The 22,883-nt window shown below is 41.1% G+C and overlaps 1 protein-coding gene across 1 annotated transcript; it reads right to left on the bottom strand.

The window, feature by feature from the left end:
* Window positions 1–10,768: 10,768 nt before the first annotated feature.
* Window positions 10,769–22,542, bottom strand: LGSN (lengsin, lens protein with glutamine synthetase domain). Its single transcript, XM_063291121.1, has 3 exons — window positions 21,231–22,542; window positions 16,652–16,830; window positions 10,769–12,094 (listed from the first exon to the last, which is right to left on the bottom strand). Exons 1-3 carry the CDS (start codon window positions 22,024–22,026, stop codon window positions 10,895–10,897), a joined length of 2,175 nt encoding a protein of 724 aa, XP_063147191.1. The 5' UTR covers window positions 22,027–22,542; the 3' UTR covers window positions 10,769–10,894.
* Window positions 22,543–22,883: the final 341 nt, after the last annotated feature.

Here is a 22,883-nt window from a genome sequence, read left to right as displayed (position 1 = left end):
TCCCTGGGAACAACTCTGTTTGGGCATGTTCTTCTGGCCTCACCGCATGTGTATATGGTGATACTTTGTTACGAACTAACGCCTTTTGTATTCAGGTGCTCCTACTCCCCAAGATTTCTATCTATTCCCCTGACGAACTTCTCTCCATTTTAGAGCCCCCTCATTATCCCCTCAAGGCTAAGCGCGAAGTAGTGACTGCTGTAACTTTATCAGTCCTACTGGGCTTAGGTGCGGCCGGAGCCGCCACCGGTGTGTCAGCCCTTGTTGTCAATGATCAGAACCTGCGTCACCTTAGCGTTATCATTGACACTGACCTTCGCGCCATCGAACAATCTATTGTGGCGCTACAAGATTCCCTTACCTCTCTATCCGAAGTGGTTTTGCAAAATCGTAGGGGTCTCGACCTTCTGTTCCTCAAACAAGGGGGTCTGTGTGTTGCTCTAAAGGAAGACTGCTGCTTTTATGCCGACAACTCAGGGGTAGTATTGGACTCTATGAAAGAGCTCAATTCCCGTTTGAAAACAAGGGAATTGGAGCGCCAACAATCCATGTCATGGTATCAAAATATGTTTAGCATTTCTCCATGGCTAACCACACTGTTGTCCACTCTGTTAGGGCCCCTCCTGTTATTGATTCTCGTATGCACCATAGGCCCCTGTGTGCTGGGTCGCGTTCTCCGCTTCTTAAAGCAGAGACTTCATACATTGGACTCAGAGGTATCCGAGACAAAGCTTGCTGTTCAACACCTGGTCACTGCTGTAGGTATGGAGAAAACACCACTCTTGGGATGGTCCTCTGATAGTGAATCGGAAATGGACAAGGACCCCCAGTCACACTACCCCCCGAGAGAGGACGCTGGGATGGGTCTCCTTGGACTGAAGAGTCCCTGGCTCCCCGACTCAGACCCTCTGGGGGGAGGACAAAATTAAATAAAAAAGGTAGAAATGTGACGAACCTGACTCCATTACTGCACAGCTAGATTGCACGTCTCTCACGTAGCCTCAGAATGCTGTATATTCCCTTATAAGGGCATGACTTGTATTTCCCTATTCTCTTTGTACTCACTCCCCCGCCCTGATAGAACTGCTGAATAAAAGGAGGTGGGGGCGTGGCACCAGGGGGCAGTACCAGCAACCTCCTGAGATGTAGCGTCACTTGCCACAAAAGAATCCTGTGCCTACCGTTGTTTTTTCGACCTCACCCTTGCGAGGGAATCGTTGGCTCATTCCCCCCCAGGGAATCCAATAGACCGAAGGGCGAAGGACTGGTCGCGCGACGCGACAGTGGACCATAACAAATTGTGGCAAGTTCTTAGCGGTATGGGGATACCAAGTCATCTTGTATGCCTCCTGAAGAATCTATATAACGACCAAGTAGCAATGGTAAGAACAGACCACGGAATAACGGACTGGTTTAAGATTGGGAAAGGAGTATGGCAGGGTTGTATACTCTCACCTTACCTATTCAACTTGTATGCAGAACACATCATGCGACATGCTGGGCTTGAGGAATCCAAGGCTGGAGTTAAAATCGCTGGAAGAAACATTAACAATCTTAGATATGCAGATGATACCACTTTGATGGCTGAAAGTGAAGAGGAACTGAGGAGCCTTATGATGGTGAAAGAAGAAAGTGCAAAAGCTGGCTTGCAGCTAAACCTCAAACAAACCAAGATTATGGCAACCAGCTTGATTGATAACTGGCAAATAGAGGGAGAAAATGTAGAAGCAGTGAAAGACCTTGTATTTCTAGGTGCAAAGATTACTGCAGATGCTGACTGCAATCAGGAAATCAGAAGACGTTTAATCCTTGGGAAAAGAGCAATGACCAATCTCAATAAAACAGTTAAGAGCAGAGACATCACACTGACATCAAAGATCTGCTTCGTTAAAGCAATGGTATTCCCAGTAGTAACATATGGCTGCAAGAGCTGGACCATAAGGAAGGCTGAGTGAAGGAAGATCGATGCTTTTGAACTGTGGTGTTGGAGGAAAATTCTGAGAGTGCCTTGGACTGCAAGAAGATCAAATCAGTCCATCCTCCAGGAAATAAAGCCAGACTGCTCACTTGAGGGAATGATATTAAAGGCAAAACTGAAATACTTTGGCCACATAGTGAGAAGACAGGACACCCTGGAGAAGATGCTGATGCTAGGGAGAGTGGAAGGCAAAAGGAAGAGGGGCCAACCAAGGGCAAGATGGATAGATGATATTCTAGAGGTGACGGACTCATCCCTGGGGGAGCTGGGGGTGTTGATGACCGACAGGAAGCTCTGGCGTGGGCTGGTCCATGAAGTCACGAAGAGTTGGAAGCGACTGAACGAATAAACAACAACAATATAGATGCCCTATCTAAGTCAAGAGAAAAAAAACAGGATTAAAAAGGTACAACCACAAAAGAACAGAAATAAAGCAGTTTTGAAATTATTTATTTCATTAGCAGGTAGTAATGATTATATCACAGGATTTTATTGCAGTTTAGCAGTGTGAAGTTAAGCACTCGTCTTGTTTATTGTCTCCAAATATTTATTTAGATAATGGAAGTTTTCTAGATTTTTTTTTAGAAAAAAACCCCGTCATTACTACATATAACGCAGCCCTGTAAGTCAATAAAAATCTTAGTCAGTTGTAGACTGTCGAAATCAATTACCATCTTAAATACAATAGATTGTAATAGATGTAATTGTAATTTTTAAGCCACATGTTCTATTATAGTATTATATCCCACACTCAGCCCAGCTCTTGCCAACCTGGCAATTTGAAAGCATGCAAATGCAAATAGATAAATAGGTACTGCTTCAGCAGGAAGGTAACAGCGTTCTGTGCCTGTCATGCCGGCCACATGACCGCAGAAGCGACTTCCGACAGTGCTGGCTCTTCGGCTAAGAAATGGAGATGAACACCCTAGAGTCAGACACAACTGTACAGGGGAAACCTTTACCTTTACTTCTATTATAGTTGGGGGATCTAAATTTAATTTGGATCATCTCTCTGTTTTCTCTTTAACACCCCTTCTTTAATCCATCTTTCACTTTTCCAATCCTCTGCTCACACAGCTTTTCTTCTCCCCATCTTCACAAGCAAGTTCAAAGCTGTTAAGAAATATAGAAGCTGTATCTGCACTGGGATCATTAGAAAGGCAAAATTAAACCTTACACCCATTGAACCTGAGGAGGAGTACAATGATCTTACTGCCAACAACAGTGTGAAAACCTCCTTTTGGCTGCACTGAGGTCACAAAGGACAGAAATAAAGGCGTCGTATCTGATATGAAGGATGTTGTTTTTTTTTACTGCTGAGTGTAGATGGGTGCAGAGGTTTACATGGTTACTTAATGATCTAATGTCTTGTCTACATTAGCAAAAAGATGGCACACCCATATTAAAAACCCTTTGAATAGACTATTTTGTAAATGTTTCATGATAGGATTCTAACATGCTAATCCTTATGCTATTGGGGGAAAATAAAGGATTTTATTGCCATTCCAAAATGTCAACCCCACCTTTGTGCTGCCAGAGTTTAAGCTCCTACTGAACTTAAAAAAAGATCTGTAAGATGCACTGCTCATTAGCGGGTAAGACCAAATGCAGATCTGATCTCAGGATTATAGATGTCTTCATAAAAATTCATTTGGGGTGTCCCGCACCCCAGATCCCATTGCATACAAGTTAGTCTGGGTTATCTTCCTTCCTAAAAGGCTTTCTGCTCACAGACAATTTTTGTGCCTCATCTATTAAGGAAGAGAAAGAAACACTCTTTAATTGATGGGGGGGGGGACTTCTTTTTTGTTTCTAGACTAGTCCAGTTTATTTTGAATTCTGATGCTGTAGGGATCTGATTCTCTACTAAGATGTGCTTGGGAGGAAGCCTGCATATGTGTCAGACCTTTCTAAAATTAGGGACTCAGCTCAAGAGGAAAAAAAAAAGTTCTAACACCTAAATAATCTTCCTTCCTTCCCCCACCCTCACACAAAGCTGGAGACAGAGAGTTAGAAAGCTGGATTTAAGTACAGCTTACAAGGAATATGCCAGCTGTTTCTGAATGCGTCAATCTTCCATCTTTCCTCCAAGGAGGTCAACGCCATTTTTGTCACAACAATCTTGCAAAGCAGTCAGAAGATGTCCCAAAGACCTGAGGAAGGCTTTGAAAAAGCCACCTTGAGCCTTAGAAGAGCAGATCCAAAGTTCAAATGAGGGTCAGATAGTTTGCACAGACCCACTACAGCCCAGAAAACTGACTTATCACAATGGGTATTACTTAACAGGGACTGGAGTTACCAGCATATCCTAAGCTGCCTTGCTACCTTAATTATGATGTGGGACAGCTGGACACTATCCAATTATACGATGAAATAAAATTCCAGGTAAGTGTGTGTGTGTGTGTGTGTGTTGCATGTGTTGCCATATTGTTTTTCCCCAGGGTGGCATCATGCACGTCCCCTTGTTGAGAGTATCTCACTCTTGTGGCATCTTAGAATACACATCTCCCCTGCCACCACTCTTTTAACCTGGGAACACGACTCTCTATTGGCATCTTACATCCATATTCTAAATAATCATATTTGGTTTTATGGAACCCTTCACATATTAACTTCGTATCCTGCAGAGCCTGGAAAGGTTATGCCAACCCAAAAACAAATTAATCAAATGTGATGGGGCAGAAGAAAGACTGCACAGTAGCCGTGGGCATTATTGTTACCCTGAAAAAAAGAAAAAGAAAAAGAGGGGCCATTTAAAAAGTGGAAGGTTTTCTGCCAACCAGCTGTGACTTTTGTGGGGGTGGAGCAGGGCTGATTCTTCCATGGCTCACTGCTGCCCTCTGCCTCACATCTCCTGGAGAGCTGTTTCCTGCTCTGGGCTTTCCATGACAGACAGCATCCTGTAAATCAAATTTCATTTTCATAAAGTCATGAATCTAAAGCTGTCATTAAACAGATGGGATTGTGAGAGTCAAAGACAGGAATGCCAAGCTCTGTCTCTTAAAGGAAAGAAATTGCCTGTCTTGCTGTATCTCACAAGATACCCACACAGACATAATAAGCAGGTACATGATGTCATGATTGTTCACTGCACAACAACAGACTTCCTTCTGCAGTCATAACACAGTCACTCAGAACTCCAACGGCACGTCCTCGCATTCCATTACTTGGCATCTCTATTAACGCTGACCTAGCCATTGGCTTGCCTCCTTTTATTATTGGTTCTCAGGGAGCAAACCGCCCTGATTGGACAACAGCAGGCAGTTCAGACCCTCTCCCCACCCACCCACCCACATTTTCCAATCATCCAAGAACAGAACAGTTGAACCACACAGACTGCTTTCCTGTGGAACTCTGTGAGCACTCCCCCTCCAACAGAGTTACCAGCATTTGCAGGCCTTCGTGAGAGGATACTGTGCATTGTACCATGCAACATTCATTTATTGCCTTTATACCCCACCACAATTCCACAGGACTCTCAGCAATTTAGCCACATACAGTTGTATGAATGCTTGAGGCATGGCCATCAAGTTTATAGGGGTCGGAACATAACCATTCAGTTCCCCCTTGGATACCGTGAACAGAACTCCCTCCCCCAATATTTCATGGAAATATAACATACGGGCACTTAAAGCACATCTAATCCCACAATATACCTGAAGTAGCCAATTAGGTGCCTATGACAAGATACGTTCTCCAACAGCCAGCACTGAGAAGCATCCTTAATTTAATTCTAGAGCAGGGTTCTCCAAAGTGGTTAGTATTGATCCCCAAAGATTGATGGGACTATGCAAGAGGTTGATATTATTATTAGTAGTAGTAGTAGTATTCATAATACTATTAAAGTAGTATTTATTAAATTATTTTCATATAATAAATGTTTGAGGGTCGATGAACAATCTGAAACTTCATGAAGGGCTCGATCAGCTGAAGATTTTGGGGACTACTGTTCTAGAGTTAACTTGGACCTGCAGCATTTTTTTCTCCATAGAGGTGTCTAACCCATTGTTAAAGCCATCCAAGTTGGCCAAAATCAAAGAAACATGCCATCCCAATGATAAAACCCTCATCTTGGTGTATGTGATAGAAAGTGCCCTGCAGACCACTGGTATATGCGTGTATTTATTAGGATCTACACTGGGGCTGTAAGGCATACCTGTGCAGCAGCTTTCTCTGCTTCTCCTGGTGCCTCAGTTTACAGTCCAGATGGTTGCTTGGAATGGGAAAGCACTATCTTTCTCACCACATTGTTACTCCCCCAAGAAAACTGGCCATCAACACTGAAACAGCTGCCACTGGTTGAACACCCTCTCCCATCTCAGCAACTGAGTGGGTGGGGGGCGTTGCTGCAGCCCCAAGTGACCCAAAAGAGCTGGGCAGATCCCAGCTCCTGAGGTTATCACCACAATGGCCACCACAGTGTCAGAAATCATGCATTCAACAAGGCATGTGTCAGCAGAAGATTGGAAATACCATTTAACACTGGATCAGCTAAATAAAAATTTAGGGATCCCCAGATATGGGTTGGGAGATTGCATTGTTTTCTTAAAGCAAACCAAATCATAATACGCTGGTGTATTTCCAAAGCAACTGAAATTGTACTAAAGAGTTCCACATTTAAAGACACCCACAAAAATTATTCCATTGGGGAAATGATGATTTTATGTTTCTGCAGTTGGCAGAATGGATAATCAAATAGCACACTTTATACATTTTGCAAATATGGGCAAAACATTAAAATCTTTTCATTGCTCAGTTTTATTTCAAGTAACACGGCAAGTATATTCTAGAGGAAGCTTGATCTGCAAATAAAATCTGTACATTCCAAAACAATCAACAGAACAGATTCCCATCTAAGAGTGAGATTATTTAAAGACTTTACTGTGTCTGCATGACACTGTTCTTTTACTAGTAACCTGTCTGTTTTCCTTCTTCCAACTGCCTGTTTTCACATGCACACACAGATAAACACACAACTGCAGAAAGGCTCAAAATGGAAGCACCCATATGCCCAATCAAAAGCACTGTCAGCGTAACCTACAAACTTATTTACAAATTAAGATCATAGTTGTGATGTGTTTCAGTGAAGCCACTGATCAAGGCTGTGTAAATAGGTTTTTGGTTGAGCAGTAAGCTTTCTCCTTTCTGTTCCTTCTCACTCCAGATGGACCCCAGGAGATTCCCCAAGCTAAAAGCATATTGCAGAGCATAAGGCATAAAGGTGGAGGTAAATGAATTCATCTAATACAGTGTTTCTCAACCTCAGCAACTTCCAAAATGTGTAGACTTCAACTCCCAGAATTCCCCAGCCATCCCAGCAGGAATCCTGGGAGTTGAAGTCTACACAACTTAAAGTGTTGAGGTTGAGAAACACTTATCTAATGCATGCTGTTCTGCTCGGAGATAGATTCAGATGGATATACCCCATTGTTTTTACAATTATCTCCCAGAAGTTACCGTTTATTACCTATGAGAATTATGGTTTACTACTTACATGTAAACTAAAATTATTTCTGACTGTAATCTTGTGCCTACATATCTGGGAATCCGTTTTTTTTTTTTTAACTCAAAGGGATTTGCTTCTAAGAAGATATATATTAGATTGTATTTCAGTTACTTAAGTAGTGATATAACATATTTCACAAATAAAACAACATGGAATAAAAGGTACAATATTTGAATTATCCTAAATAATTTCAGTTTAGCAGCTATAGGAAACATTTAAGAAAACATAAGAAACTTTTATGAAAACATAACTAAAATACTATAAATGGGGGGACTAGTATTACAAACATTGATTTCTCCTAATAAAGCAATCTGCCCTTATGTATGCATTGCTCCACAGATTTCTTTCTTAAAATACTACCAGTAATTTTATATCACGTTCAAGGGAAATATCTGTGGCAGATGAAATGAGAAGGGTACTTACAAAAAGGACTTTCTTGTATCAAATGAGTTTGGCTAAGAAGTAAAATGCAAAGCTCAGTTCATGATTCATTTCAAAATCAAGTAGCTGTAGCCAAATACTAAAAAAAAAAAAAAGATTCTGAAGTAGTTCCAGTCGTGGAAAGGAGTATGGAGATAACCTTGAAGAAGGAATGCAAGAACAGTTACTGTAAGTAAACATCAACTCAGCCCTAGGAAGGCAGCCGAGTGAGAAAGAAACTCAAGATAACCCCATCTTGATTCTCTTTGATGTAACAGAGAATGTGTTCAAAACATGCAAGAGCTTCTGCAGGAGCTTCTGCAGGAGCTTCTGACAAAACCCGCTTCACGCTTTAATGTGTTTTCAAGATTCTGTTATTATACTCTACAACAATAAAGCAGAATTCCAGGAGTCTTTCTAGTGTCAGTTTTATGACCTGGCCTACCTTGAAGGGTTGACAAGTTCTTTGAGGTATGGCAGATAACATTTTGAGCTTACAAAATAAAAATAAATAAAAATAAATGCAGCATCATTTTCCCTTGTACTACCTGCAGGAGCTTCTGACAAAACCCGCTTCACGCTTTAATTCTGAATAATCCAGTACAATCAAATATTTATATTTTCCAGTAAAGAAATTATTAGCATCACACAGCAGTAGTAAGACTACAACAGAGGAAGAGGACAGGGATCATCTAGTGCGCTACATAAGCCTGGATAGTTAGGTTTGGGTCTCAGTTTTGCTAATGGCAAAATCCTAGGAGCCAAGACCAAGTTTCAGGATGTTCCTCTTCTGGAAAGAGAGGGGCAAATGTTGCAACTTTCCCCCATTCTTCCTGAAATCCTTTGCATTCCTCACTAAAACTTACTTTGGAGGATTGGAAATCCTGGCTGAACAGGGACAAAACCTTTAGAAAGTATAACTCCCCGCTTCCACCAAGGGATCCTCTATAGAGCAAGCCTTTCCATACATGGAAGGAGGGGCCCTTTCATTCCCAGGAGGGCTCTCCAAGATTCAAACATAGTTTGCATGTTTTGAAACTAATGTATTGAGAGAGAGGGGAAAAAAACATCCCCCTCCAAATGATCAGGATTCCACTTGGCTCATTACCTGTATATGAGAAACTCCTTGCCATTTTATATGAATTATTGTTAAAATGATTTCCAAGCATTTATTTAGTGGTTGCAGGTTAAAGGCATCTTTATGCAAAAACTGCCAACACCTTTAGTTTGCCACTTTGGCACAAAACTAATACTGAAGCAATCAAATTGTTTAATAGTGTGCACAGGATTTCATTCAACAACCCTAGTCACTTCTTGGTTAAAGACTTTTCCCTGTATATAATCATGGAAGTGAGAGTTAAATCCAGCTCTTTCAGTTAGGACACCGCCAGATGGGCAGGATAAAATGCAATCTACCAGTCCTTGAGAGGTCAGAAAAGGATGCTGGTTATAGAATATGTTATCTTGATGGACATGCTATAAGCTACTTCAGTAACGAGGCATGAAGACAGTGTCACGAGGACATCAAGGCATTGCTCATGCTGCCATTAGGAGAAGGTGAAGATCAGCCTTGAGACAGCTCCACGGTAGGCATGGATGGATCTCAGAATTCCCAACTTTGATTCAATTTGTTTAATTCCACCATCCATTTGACAATAAGAAAGAAAAACATGAAAATGTACATGCATTTTGGAATTTTCCTAAAGTGTATATTTCTGTACATGCTTTGCCTTATGTACCCATTTTCTGCAAGCTGTTTTCACCAACATAAGAGATTTGTGTGCCTTATTTTCACCAACATACACCTTTCAGTGCTTTTTCCTGTACAGCATTCTTTTTTGCACAGTTTTAATGGGAATGCAGCACTGCAGTTCAAAGAATGCAAACTTCAAAGAAAAACTGAGTTTTGTTGTTCTTGAAGGAAGTTACTATTCAAACTGAAATCTAAATTTTCTCTCTCATCACTAACTCTAAATAGTTTTGACTCCAGTCTGCTTTTTGTTGGACAGAGTAGGCTAACATTGTTATTATTACTTATTGCTTTTATTCCACATAGGTTGGATTATCAGAAAAAAATGGCAGGGCCCAAACCCTCAACTAAGTTATCCATCTACTAATACAGTCTTCTGTAATTTATGTTGATTTATAATATATGTTGAAAGGGAGTTTCAATTTGCCTTCAGACGAATGAGAACATACCAAATGGGCCATCCACAGTCCATCACCCACATCCCTCCTGGATGGGGCTGGCAGAGAAATTAGTGTGATCTATGGGCAGGTGCTGGGCAGGTTTTAAAACAGGATGATGAATGAGCACCAAACTGGATATTCCTTTGATCGCAACATGCAGTTGTTTTCCTCTAACTAAGTACAAATGAGGAAATGGATCTTATATACTTTGTCCTCAGCATCTGAGTGTAGAACTTCAAAGGCAGTTGTAATAATAATAATAATAATAATAATAATAATAAGTGTGTGTGTAGACTTTTTTTCCTAGTCATGCCTTAGGGAGAAAGGTTTGCTTTGATTATTTCAGAGGAAACAGGTTAGTCACTTTTCACGGCATGCTGTGAAGTAATATACTCCCCCCCTCCCAATCTGTAATTAATCAGAGGAAAACAAGACATGAAGCTGAATGCAGCTGAGAGCTATACAACTTAGTTTGGTCTGGAGTCTCCAGGGAAAATAGTCTCACCCAAAGGAACGTATTTGCACGGAAGTGCTATAGGAAGCTAGTGTTCTACTAAAAAATCATATGCATTATTTTCTCAAACTCTGTAATAACCATTCACGGGTAAATCAGTTAATTATTACCTATATTGCAGGCAGGAGCACTGCAGCTAGGAATGAAAAAGAGAGAAAAAGATGGACTTCCTTAAGGTTGCTTAAGGAAAGCAGGTAAAAAAGAGATGTGAACTAGGGACTTCCTGATTCGCAGGTGCGTTTCTTAGCTGCTATTAACTCCTTAACACTGCAATTTTATCTTCACGCTAGATAAAATATTCTAAAAATTTATTCCTTTCGGCATCCATCTCCTCAGTTTCCACCTCATATTGCTTTATGCTGACAAAATATTGGATGAAATAGTTCCCCAGCGCTTCCCTGATGCACTCATCTTCTTGGAGAGCCACAAGAGCATCTTCCAGCTTCAGAGGGATCATGCCTGCTTTCATCAGAGCGGAGTTCTGGGTCTCCCCTGCGGCCTCCTGGAAAGTGAGCTTTCTCTTTACGCCATCCAGACCTGCTGCAATCGTAGCCGATAGCACCAAGTAAGGGTTTGCTGTGGCTGAGCCAAGCTGGTTTTCTATCCAAGCCCCCTTGTCACCGTGATTTTGGATGTTAAATGCACAGCTGTTATCATTCCATGCTCCCTTGGCAACCACAGCCTCTTTGGAGCCTTTGCTACACCCGCTGTAACATTTGCGGCAGGTGACGGTTGGGGCCATCAGGCAGCTAAGAGCTGCCGAATGCACCAGTAGCCCAGCAAGCCAATGCTTCCCAATATCACTGAGGACTGGGGCTCCAGAACTCAAAGCAAACAAATTATTCTGCCTGTTGCTATCCCAGAGGCTATGGGTCAGAATGCCTGAATTATAGAATCCATCCTCGGTGAAAAAGCTGGCAATATAATTGTACTTTTTGGCTACTTCTTTAATGCCTGTCCGGAAAGTGAAGGCACTGTCAGCTGCACCCAGGCCAAACTCTGGGTGAAAAGAGATCTCCATTTGGCCAGGCCCAACAGAAGAAGAGAAGCTTTCAATGTTTGCCCCAGCATGATACATGCCATCCATGAGTTCCTGGATGAAGGATTGGTCATGATTGCTGAGTAGGGTGGCAGCAGGAAAAGATATTGTCTTTGAATTTACAATTTCAGCAATACCATAAATACAGAATTCGTAAGTGAAGGCGGAATACAGTGCAAAGCCATTGTCCCGGAGCCGACTCAACTGCTGCTTGGCAATGTGCCGGGGTGATGTCAAGAGAGGGTTGCCCATATCCATAAATGGATCACATATCACCCTTGCTGTTTGTTCAGCCCATGGCAAGATCCGGAACGTTGATAAATCAGGTTTCAGGATGATGTCGCAGTTAAAACTGCTTGTAGAAATGTGGCTGGTTTCACTATCCCTTGGATTCAGTGTCAGCTCAAGATAGGCTTTTGGCATGGCAACACCATGGACTGCTTTGGTCTAAACAGAGGGAAGAAGAACATATGGCTGTGCTTTAGATGGATTAATGCTGCAAGGTATAAATCCTTAATTAGGATGATCACATTGCTAGATTACATTTCTGAGGAAAGCTTCAAAAGTAGGAATCATAACCATTTGTCCCAGAGAAAAGCCATATACTGAATATTTTCAGTCAGAACGTCTGTGTGACCATTAGGAAGACTCACACATGTAGATGCCTAAATACTAAGGAGTTGACATGGTGTATTTGTATGTGTGGTGGGGAGACAAAAGGCTCAATAAATATGCCATAGTGCATCTAAGAAAGGCACCTCGGGGCTTTGGATCCAGAGCCCCACAGTCAAGACTGTTCCCAAATGACCTACCAAAAAGCAGCAAATGATAGAACAGTAGCATACAGGTCTGGTGACAGCACCTGGGCTAGCATGGTTACAGTGTTGCATTATGGGACTAAAGTTGCTCGCTACCTTTTTTCCAAAGAATACCAAGAATCAGCAATTGGACCAGGCTTCTCTGTGAATACAGATAGCTATTTTAATTTATGTTCTTACTTTAAAAAACAAACAAACGTGTTCAGCTTCAAAGTAGCTGAAGCAAATTCAATTTTCTTGTTGCCTTGAGTACTTTCTGGGCAGAAAAGGAGATTAAAAATGGAAATAATAGTAATAGTGATTATGATGATAATAATGTTAACTGTGTTGCAATGTTATAAGTATATAAATCTGAGAGCCAGTTTGGTCTAGTGGTTAAGGTGCTGGGTTAGAAACCAGGAGACTGTGAGTTCTAGTCCCACTTTAGGCATGAAAAGCTGCTGGGTGACCTTGGGCCAATCACTCTCTCTCAGCCCAACTTACCTCACAGGGTTGTTATTGTGGGGAAAATAGGAGGAGGAAGGAGTATAAGCTATGTTCGCCACCTTGAGTTATTTATAAAAAAATAAAGGCAGGATAAAAATAAAATAAATAATAAGTAACTTTAAAATTTCAGTTTCCACATGCCTAGAGTATTTCATTTCTCAAGGCTTATTTTGTTGTATTTTGCTGATATTAGGAAGGTAGAAATGATTTTAAAGAATGGAATAGCAGTGAAGAGAGAAGGGATATTAGCCGTGTATATCACAACTGAAACAATACATTTGTAGTTTTTAATGAGATCCCTCATAAGCTCATTGATCAAGAGTTACCTTCTGCACCATTTTCCCTTTGAACACTTTTGTAATGTCCTCCATGGAAGATGGTGATAGGAACTTAATTCTATGGAGGAAATCCTTAAGAAGTCATCAAGGCTGACTATGATGGAACTCATGGCAGAGAATGTGGTGCGTGTGTGATCCAAATTATATAGGACCGTTTACACCAAATTTGTAATGGTATGTAGGAATGACCATGGGAGACAGGGGAAAAGCTGCAGACTTGACAGTGATCAGACAAACAGCAGCTGAGTCTGCAGAAGGAATTGGAGCATGGCAAACATCTCAGAAGGGACCCTCCCTAGTTTTTTGGACTGTATAAGCAAGGTGGGGGGGAGATGTACTTTCAGACTTGCAAGATTTTGTTAATGTAATCTTACAATAAAATAGAGTTAGTTTATCTGGGCGTGCTTCCTGTCCAGACTACCTTGCAAGGCTGAAAACATTTTACCCCACACACCACAAGATAACTGGCAATATATGGTGAATTGGTAAGACATCCAAATGCCCAACAGTACTCCAGAGTTCCAAAGGCCACTCTATACATGTTTCTTTTCCCATAAGTTACAAAGACAAAATATCTTACTGCTCAGTCTAAAACAATCTAAAAACAAAGATTTCACCCTTTACTGTTCCTGGCCTTTGAATACTACAGTATTTGGAAGTCAGTGAATACCTGACTGAACATGAAATAAGCTGAACCACTGCAGATGTGTTTTATTGCAAGATCTTTAAAGCTTTTAACACAGCCCATGTACCAGCAGAGTGCCTGACATTCTGAGCTTTATTACTCAAATTGCAAAACTAGTTAAGCCAGGTAAAAGGTACTATTTAAAAATATTGACACTCCAGTCATATTTAAAGGTAGACATAAGTGGCTTTGGAATGAGGCAACTCCCTACAGCATCATTTTTAAGTGCTTGGCAACGCACCCCCAAAATGCAAATGCCCCCAACCCACTACCTGTTGTTTCATTTTCCAATAGAGCAAGTAACCCTTGTTCTATAGTTTGCCTAGCCTGAATTAATCCTGTATTTAATAGCAACAGCACATTGATTGCAAAAAGCATTGGCTGAATCACAGAACAGGCCAGGAGGGAAGGGATAAATTGTGAAAAGGTGCACATCCATGACCTTTGAAAAAGAAAGGTTTCACAATGGTTATGTTCCTAACAGTTTTGTAAAGGACTGCCTATGTCCCAAGGTATAAAAGACAACCACCTTTTGAAGGTGACCTCTAGACCCTCAGCACAGCGCAAGGACATATGATGGTTTACCGGCAATAAAGCATGCCACTTTTGGGGGAAAACCTTACCCGTGACCTGGAAACCCCACCTCCCCACATCTGTGTGTTATCAAAGAAGATGCTCCAGCGGCTGTTTTCTGCAAATGCAAGGAAATATCTTTCTTCTTCTCTTGTGCTAGGAGGGCTGTCTAGGGTATTTCTCTTATCCTTCACCTCTCCTTTGGAGGGACTGGCCTCTTGCCATTTGCCACGCCTCCTAAAGAACATGGCAAAATCTTGCCAGTCCAGCAAAGAGTAGTGTGGTAGTTAGTACTTGAGAAGAAAAGTTTACCCAACTGTTTCAGTAACAGTGTTTTAGTTGTGGGCACAGTAAAGCCCAGGCTATACAGTAGGATTTCATCTCACATTCTAAAAATAGTAGTAGTAGTAGTAGTAGCAGTAGTAACATTAGCAATAATCATAGTGTCATTGTGTAGTCAACCATACACCAATATACTGTAACACCAGCAGGCAATGCCAGTATTGTTCTTATCATAGTAATGTCATGTTGTAGCTGCCATAGTGTCAGTGCTATGCAGTTTAGCACTATGTGTTATGAATGGACATGCACAGAAGATGGAACACATGAGATCCACATAAAGCAGGCCATAAAGATGGCAGGATTGTTCTGGTAGATGTCAACTGCTACACATGTAGAAAATCAGAATGAAGTTTACTACAAAAATGCAAGAAGTGGTTCTGAAAACAAACAAAAAAAACTTCTCAGGACAAAAGATGGTTCCCACGTGAACTGAATGAGGCAATGGCATTCAGATGGAAAAGTATCAAGAAGTAAGAAAAGACTGCCACACTGGGACTGGCCATGGGACTGGCCAAGCTCTGCTGGAAATCAGAATGTTAGAAAGAAATTATAGTACTTGGGAGCTGTCATATAGAACGAGGTACTGAGGTGTCCTGCTCCATTCTTCTGAAATCCAGCCTTGCTAGCTAGATTGTGAATTGGGTAAGCACAGTTGTGTGAGCATGACTTAGCAGTGCTTTTAATTCAAAAAGAGAATTAAAAAGCTGTGACCCTGTTTCTGCATGACGTGAGTCTCTGGATAAATAAGGAGAAAATGTAGCCCCACAATACCTTATGACTCTCAATATGACAGTAGCAGCAATAATAGTGTTTTGAAGTAACGATTTATACTTCCATGTCAAGTTTAATTTGCTTAAGATGGCATTAATTCAAACAAGTGCAGGCTACTTTGAGAAAACTGAGCTGGGCACCCACACAGAATGACTGCAGAAGCTATTAACTTATTATCTTTCAGCAGTACTAAATTCCATGGAAAAGAGCTGATATCTGTTAATGCCTAAATGACATCAGTGAAATAAAATTGACCTAACCTTAAAGTTGGAGAAACAAAACCTAATGAAGCAAGAGCTAAGCACAAAATAAAGAAAAACACTTTTTCTATGGTTCAGAGGAAATATAGCATGAATGCAAATGCCACTGCATTTCTAATTGTACTAGCATACTTTTATGATCACTCAATGAAACCTGAAATTTTCATGATAAGAATTAAGCAAAAGTACTGCCTATAAGCTGTCCATGCTGGGTATTGCAGAAACAATATGCAAAGCAGCTACTAGTGATCGCTATTTTCTATTTTCTATTACCAAAAGATGTATAATGTGACCTTTAATTGTTGCTTAACCAACATAACCACTATACTACTATTTAAACTATCATGCATTTCTGCAGCATTTTCTGATCGGATTGAATCACTCTGGTTTCTTTGTCACTAGAATAATTTACATGCTGTCACTTTAGCATCTTTGGTTGTTTGCCTTGAACTCTTGCAAACTGCTATGAACAGAAACCTTTTGTTAATGTAGTCAATGCAAAAAGATACATCTGAGGAGGAAAAGGCTTTGATGTGTAAAAAGAACCACTTTGCCGAGCTGCTTTGATGAGATTTTTCATTATAATAGAGTGAGAGAAATGAACAGAACAGATTTACAAGGGTCCTGGTGAACCTAAGGGGATGCTATGGCATACTGCAGTAACAAAGCTTTGCGGAGTAGCAAAGGGCACCAGTATACCCAGGAAATATAGGAAAAGAATACTGACATACCTGGAAAAAGCGAGAAGGGATGCTCTTGGATCTTGACACACCGTGGATGTCTGTGGTTTCAAACCTGACAAAGTGGACATTGTCCCTTGCCATCTGTTCCTCGATGTGCTCAATCTCAGAGGCGAAGTGAAGAAAATTGCCACTGCCCAGTTTCTTCACACCAGAATCTCTGCTGTATTCTTTTTTTAAATGAAAAATTAAAATCCAATCATAATTAGGCAGAATTTAAACGTTTGCCATTGACATACCTTTTCGAAGGAGCACAGAGAAATCAAACTAACTAAATTATTGGTATAAGGAGATGGAAGAGCTTGGTTGTAACAACAAAGGAATGGCCAGGAGCTGATTGTGGAAAAAATCTCAAGTTGCTTACATGAAAGTTCCAAATCAAGCTAAAGCAGAGGAATAAAGTCATTGGTTTCCGCAATATGATACTGAATATATACCCAACCTTGTTGAAAAATCAGGAGGAGTCTGGTAGCACCTCTTCTGATTAACACATTTTATTTAAAAACATAAACTTTTGTGAGTGGCAATTCAATTCATCAAACACATTGGGTGGCTAAACTGATGAAGGATTTAAACTGGGATGAGGCAGGAGAGAAGGAAGGGGAAGATAGGTTGATTATACAGATGTAGGTTACATGTAAGACACATTACAAGTAACTTTTCAGTTAACCATTGTAATGTGTTAAGAACTCATTGCATTTGCTAAGACGTTTTGAGATAGCTTGAAACCCAAGGACCCAAACTACCAGGGCTCATCATTTAATTACACATCAGCACTAGTCCCTAAGCTTCTCTGAGAAGATGAAATAGTTCAGGTCAGGTTTTCTGAACAATGAGGTTTTTTTTTAATAAATCATGGCTCCTTCAGTCTGAGAGCTTCTGACAGCAACACCCACTATAATAAGAAAAGAAAAGCTGACCCAGGTTTCTTCTCATTTCTATGCCTCAAAGCCAGCTACTCTCTACTTGTTAATGGCACAGAGGACACACAAGCATAGACACTACTCTTCCCCAAGAAAGACATAATGTTAAACAGAATAATTGGGATTCTTCTGCCATGTGCAAATGTCATCACACAAATGGAACCCTTAATTGTCCAGCATAGGTTCTGTATCTACAGCAAAGGATCATTACCTTGTCGTGGTGCTGGAGCTTGAGCACCTCAATGATGCCATGAGCTAAACCGTGAAGAGCCACCCAAGACAGGAAGGTCATGACAGAGAGGTCAGACTAAATGCGATCCCTGGGGAAGGTAATGGCAACCCACCCCAGTATTCTTGCCGTGAAAACTAAATGGATCAGTACAACCAGAGATATGTCGGTATACCATCGGAAGATGAGACCCCCAGGTCAGAAGATGGTCAAAATGCTACTGGGGAGGACCAGAGGATGAGTTCAACTAGCCCCAGATGTGATGACGCAGCTAGCTCAAAGCTGAAAGGACGGCTAGCAGCCGACGGTGCTGGTGGTGAATGGCGAATCTGATGTTCTAAGGATCAACACACCATTGGAACCTGGAATGTAAGATCTATGAGCCAGGGCAAATTGGATGTGGTTATTGGTGAGATGTCAAGATTAAAGATAGACATTTTCGGCATCAGTGAACAGAAATGGACTGGAATGTGCCACTTCACATCAAATGACCACCAGATCTACTACTGTGGACAAGAGAACCACAGAAGAAATGGAGTAGCCTTCATAATTAATAGTCAAGTGGCTAAAGCAGTGCTTGGATACAAACCAAAAAATGATAGAATGATCTCAATTCGAATTCAGGGCAAGCCAAATAACATCACAGTGATCCAAATATACGCCCCAACCACAGATGCTGAAGAAGCTGAAGTAGAGCAGTTCTGTGAGGATCTGCAGCACCTACTGGACAACACACCTAAAAGAGATGTTATTTTCATCACAGGAGACTGGAATGCTAAGGTGGGCAGTCAAATGATACCTGGAATTACAGGTAAGCATGGCCTGGGAGAACAAAACGAAGCAGGACATAGGCTGATCGAATTTTGCCAAGACAACTCACTCTGCATAACAAACACTCCATTCCAACAACCTAAGAGACGGCTTTATACATGGACTTCACCAGATGGACAACAACGAAATCAGATTGACTACATCCTTTGCAGCCAAAGGTGGCGGACATCTATACAGTTGGTAAAAACAAGACCTGGAGCTGACTGTAGTTCCGATCACGAACTTCTTCTTGCACAATTTAGGATCAGACTAAACAGATTAGGGAAGACCCACAGAACAGCTAGATATGAGCTCACTAATATTCCTAAGGAAGTTCACAACATTGTTCAGGAGGCGGCAACAAAATACATCCCAAAGAAAGAGAAAACCAAGAAGGTAAAATGGCTGTCTGCTGAGACACCAGAAGTAGCCCAAGAAAGAAGGAAAGCAAAAGGCAACAGTGACAGGGGGAGATATGCCCAATTAAATGCAAAATTCCAGAGGTTAGCCAGAAGAGATAAGGAATTATTTTTAAACAAGCAGTGCGTGGAAGTGGAAGAAGACAATAGAATAGGAATGACAAGAGACCTCTTCCAGAAAATTAGAAACATTGGAGGTAAATTCCAGGCAAAAATGGGTATGATCAAAAACAAAGATGGCAAGGACCTAACAGAAGAAGAAGAGATCAAGAAAAGGTGGCGAGAATATACAGAAGACCTGTATAGGAAGGATAACAATATCGGTGATAGCTTTGGCGGTGTGATCAGTGAGCTAGAGCCATCCTGAAGAGTGAGGTTGAATGGGCCTTAAGAAGCATTGCTAATAACAAGGCAGCAGGAGACAACGGCATCCCAGCTGAACTGTTCAAAATCTTGCAAGAAGATGCTGTCAAGGTAATGCATGCTATATGCCAGCAAATTTGGAAAACACAAGAATGGCCATCAGATTGGAAAAAATCAACTTATATCCCCATACCAAAAAAGGGAAACACTAAAGGATGTTCAAACTATCAAACAGTGGCACTCATTTCACATGCCAGTAAGGTAATGCTCAAGATCCTGCAAGGTAGACTTCAGCAATTCATGGAGCGAGAATTGCCAGATGTACAAGCTGTGTTTAGAAAAGGCAGAGGAACTAGGGACCAAATTGCCAATATCCGCTGGATAATGGAAAAAGCCAGGGAGTTTGAGAAAAACATCTATTTCTGTTTTATTGACTATTCTAAACCGTTTGACTGTGTGGACCATAACAAATTGTGGCAAGTTCTTAGTGGTATGGGGATACCAAGTCATCTTGTCTGCCTTCTGAGGAATCTGTATAACGACCAAGTAGCAACAGTAAGAATAGACCACGGAACAACGGACTGGTTTAAGATTGGGAAAGGAGTACGGCAGGGCTGTATACTCTCACCCTACCTATTAAACTTGTCCACAGAACACATCATGTGACATGCTGGGCTTGAGGAATCCAAGGCTGGAGTTAAAATCGCTGGAAGAAACATTCACAATCTCAGATATGCAGATGATACCACTTTGATGGCTGAAAGCGAAGAGGAACTGAGGAGCCTTATGATGAAGGTGAAAGAAGAAAGTGCAAAAGCTGGCTTGCAGCTAAACCTCAAACAAACCAAGATTATGGCAACCAGCTTGATTGATAACTGGCAAATAGAGGGAGAAAATGTAGAAGCAGTGAAAGACTTTGTATTTCTAGGTGCAAAGATTAATGCGGATGCTGACTGCAGTCAGGAAATCAGAAGACGCTTAATCCTTGGGAGAAGAGCAATGACAAATCTCGATAAAATAGTTAAGAGCAGAGACATCACACTGACAACAAAGGCCCGCATAGTTAAAGCAATGGTGTTTCCCGTAGTAACATATGGCTGTGAGAGCTGGACCATAAGGAAGGCTGAGAGAAGGAAGATAGATGCTTTCGAACTGTGGTTTTGGAGGAAAATTCTGAGAGTGCCTTGGACTGCAAGAAGATCAAACCAGTCCATCCTCCAGGACATAAAGCCAGACTGCTCACTTGAGGGAATGATATTAAAGGCCAAACTGAAATACTTTGGCCACATAATGAGAAGACAGGACACCCTGGAGAAGATGCTGATGCTAGGGGGAGTGGAAGGCAAAAGGAAGAGGGGCCGACCAAGGGCAAGGTGGATGGGTGATATTCTAGAGGTGACGGACTCGTCCCTGGGGGAGCTGGGGGTGTTGACGACCAACAGGAAGCTCTGGCATGGGCTGGTCCGTGAAGTCACGAAGAGTCGGAAGCGACTAAACGAATTAACAACAACAACAGGTTCTGTATAGTGGCCAGGTGAGAATGAGATCTTTGCAATGGCACCTAACAGTCCACCCGTCTTACCCTGCCCTGATACTATAATTTGCTGCTATTTTAACATGTTTAAATTGTTTTGACTAATTTTCCTTTTAATTTGTTTATTATTGTGGTTTATCATTTTCTTTTATTTCTCCTTATGTGTATTACACTGCCTTGAATGAAGGCAGCATATAACTCCATACTACCAATTACAGCAATCATGTTTCCTTGCATGCTTAGCTGATAACAGCACAATCCTGCTATTGCATATGGGATTTAATGTGCTTACCAGATGTGGGCTCAAATTTACTAGGCGGAGCACTGACCACATTTGGGAAAGGGGTCGGTTGACTCCCAACAGAATGCTCCATATCATCACTTTTTGATTGCTGTTTCTCCAACCCAGAAGAGTTGTGAACCAGTTGGGGCTTCCCTCCTTGCCCTGATCCATGCTTGTGCAGAATGGGATCTTTCTGGTCAATGCCTCTTAAATGAGGAGGAAGAGTTTCCATACATTGACTTTGTTTTTCCCTAGACTTCAGAAGTGCATGGCAAGAGGTAGCCCTGTGTTCACTACTGTCCCAGGTCCAGGTGCTTAGCAATGGACTCTCTTTCGATACATTCTTAAACTCTTGCACAGTTTTGCTGGAAATGCCAGGCTCCAAAACAGACAAGTCTTTGCTCTCTTCTTTTTCCTGGGTTGCTATATGATGATCCTGGTGCTTTTCCTCTGTTGTGTGGAACTTACTCCCATCCTGTGCTGAGCAAGTTTTACCTTCATTTGATGCTATTTCAGAAGTCTCCTTGCTTCTCATTGTGTCTAGCCACCCCAGTTGCTCATCTTTGCTCTCTGCATCTGTTTCCACTGTTTGATCTTTTCTGCCAAAGGATTCTATTCCCCTGCAATCTTCTGAGTATCCTTTGCATGGCTGTTCTTGGCTGTGTGATAGGCCTTCCTTTAAATGGAAATGTTTGGGAGGGGTCTCACCTGCTTCCCGCGATCCTGGTAGGTTCTGAGGAGGTTTATCCACATACAGCTCCAGCATTTGTTGATTAAAAGAGTTTTCAGGAAGAGAAGTATCCATTGTTTCACGTTCTGCTGCAGGGACTTTTGTCCCACTGACCTTGCTTCTTTGTCTGCTACTTAATCCACATATACAGTTGCCATTAATTTCCTCATTTTCAATTCCAGCAGAAGTCTGCAAAAATCAGAAACTTTTTTTTTTAAAGTTTCAGTTAAATGAAGTATGCATTTAGATTATAATGGTTCTTCCATGAAATGAGGTCCAGTGCATAATATGGGTATACAACACATTCTAAATGGTCATCTTTAAATCACAATGACTTAAAATATAAAACACCATCTACTCCAAGGATCCCCCTTTAGTATAAGCTAAACATTTAAAGAATGTGTCCTCTGTTTTTCCTTATATTTTTTTCCTGATTATCTTTAATTGGCAAATTATAGGCAATCTAGCCCTTCACTTTAAATGCACAAAGACTCCTTGTGGAAAAGCAAACTTCCTAAGATTTACAGTGATTTTTCTTAAGAAAAAATGCTTCTTTTGTCTTATATGTAAACATTAGTTCAGCATCCTCAGTCCAAGTATGTGCTGCTCAAAAATGCATGCACAAACCGTTGCTACCATCTAGCTGCTGGGATTAAATACACAGAGTCTAATAAAAATAAAGCAACGTATTGATTAGCAAAGATTTAATTGTCTCTCCCTTCCCTGCCAAAATGCCAACATGTGGAATTGTAAAATTTTTTAAAAGGCTGAGGACATATAATTGCTCAAGGTAATTTCATTTCTCTTTCATCATAAATTAGAAAGCTTCCCTCATATTTTCGATCTTTTATAGCCATCTGGATTTTTATTTTTCTATTTTCTATTTTACTGTATTATATTTTATGTATTATTTATGATTACCATTTTAATGT

The sequence above is a fragment of the Candoia aspera genome, chromosome 1, assembly GCF_035149785.1.
Source record: "Candoia aspera isolate rCanAsp1 chromosome 1, rCanAsp1.hap2, whole genome shotgun sequence".
Taxonomy (NCBI): domain Eukaryota; kingdom Metazoa; phylum Chordata; class Lepidosauria; order Squamata; family Boidae; genus Candoia; species Candoia aspera.
The sequence above is the reverse complement of the archived record's forward strand: the minus strand, read 5'-3'. Positions and strand labels throughout refer to the sequence as shown.

Bases quoted from the DNA above. Each gene is read 5' to 3' on its own strand.
- LGSN (XM_063291121.1), bottom strand. From the start codon at position 22,026: ATGGATACTTCTCTTCCTGAAAACTCTTTTAATCAACAAATGCTGGAG. The intron at 16,831-21,230 runs GTAAGCACATTA...ATTTAAAAAAAG, and splicing joins TAAATTTGAGCCCACATCTG to AATACAGCAGAGATTCTGGT. The intron at 12,095-16,651 runs GTATGTCAGTAT...CCCTCTGTTTAG, and splicing joins TCCCTTCTCGCTTTTTCCAG to ACCAAAGCAGTCCATGGTGT.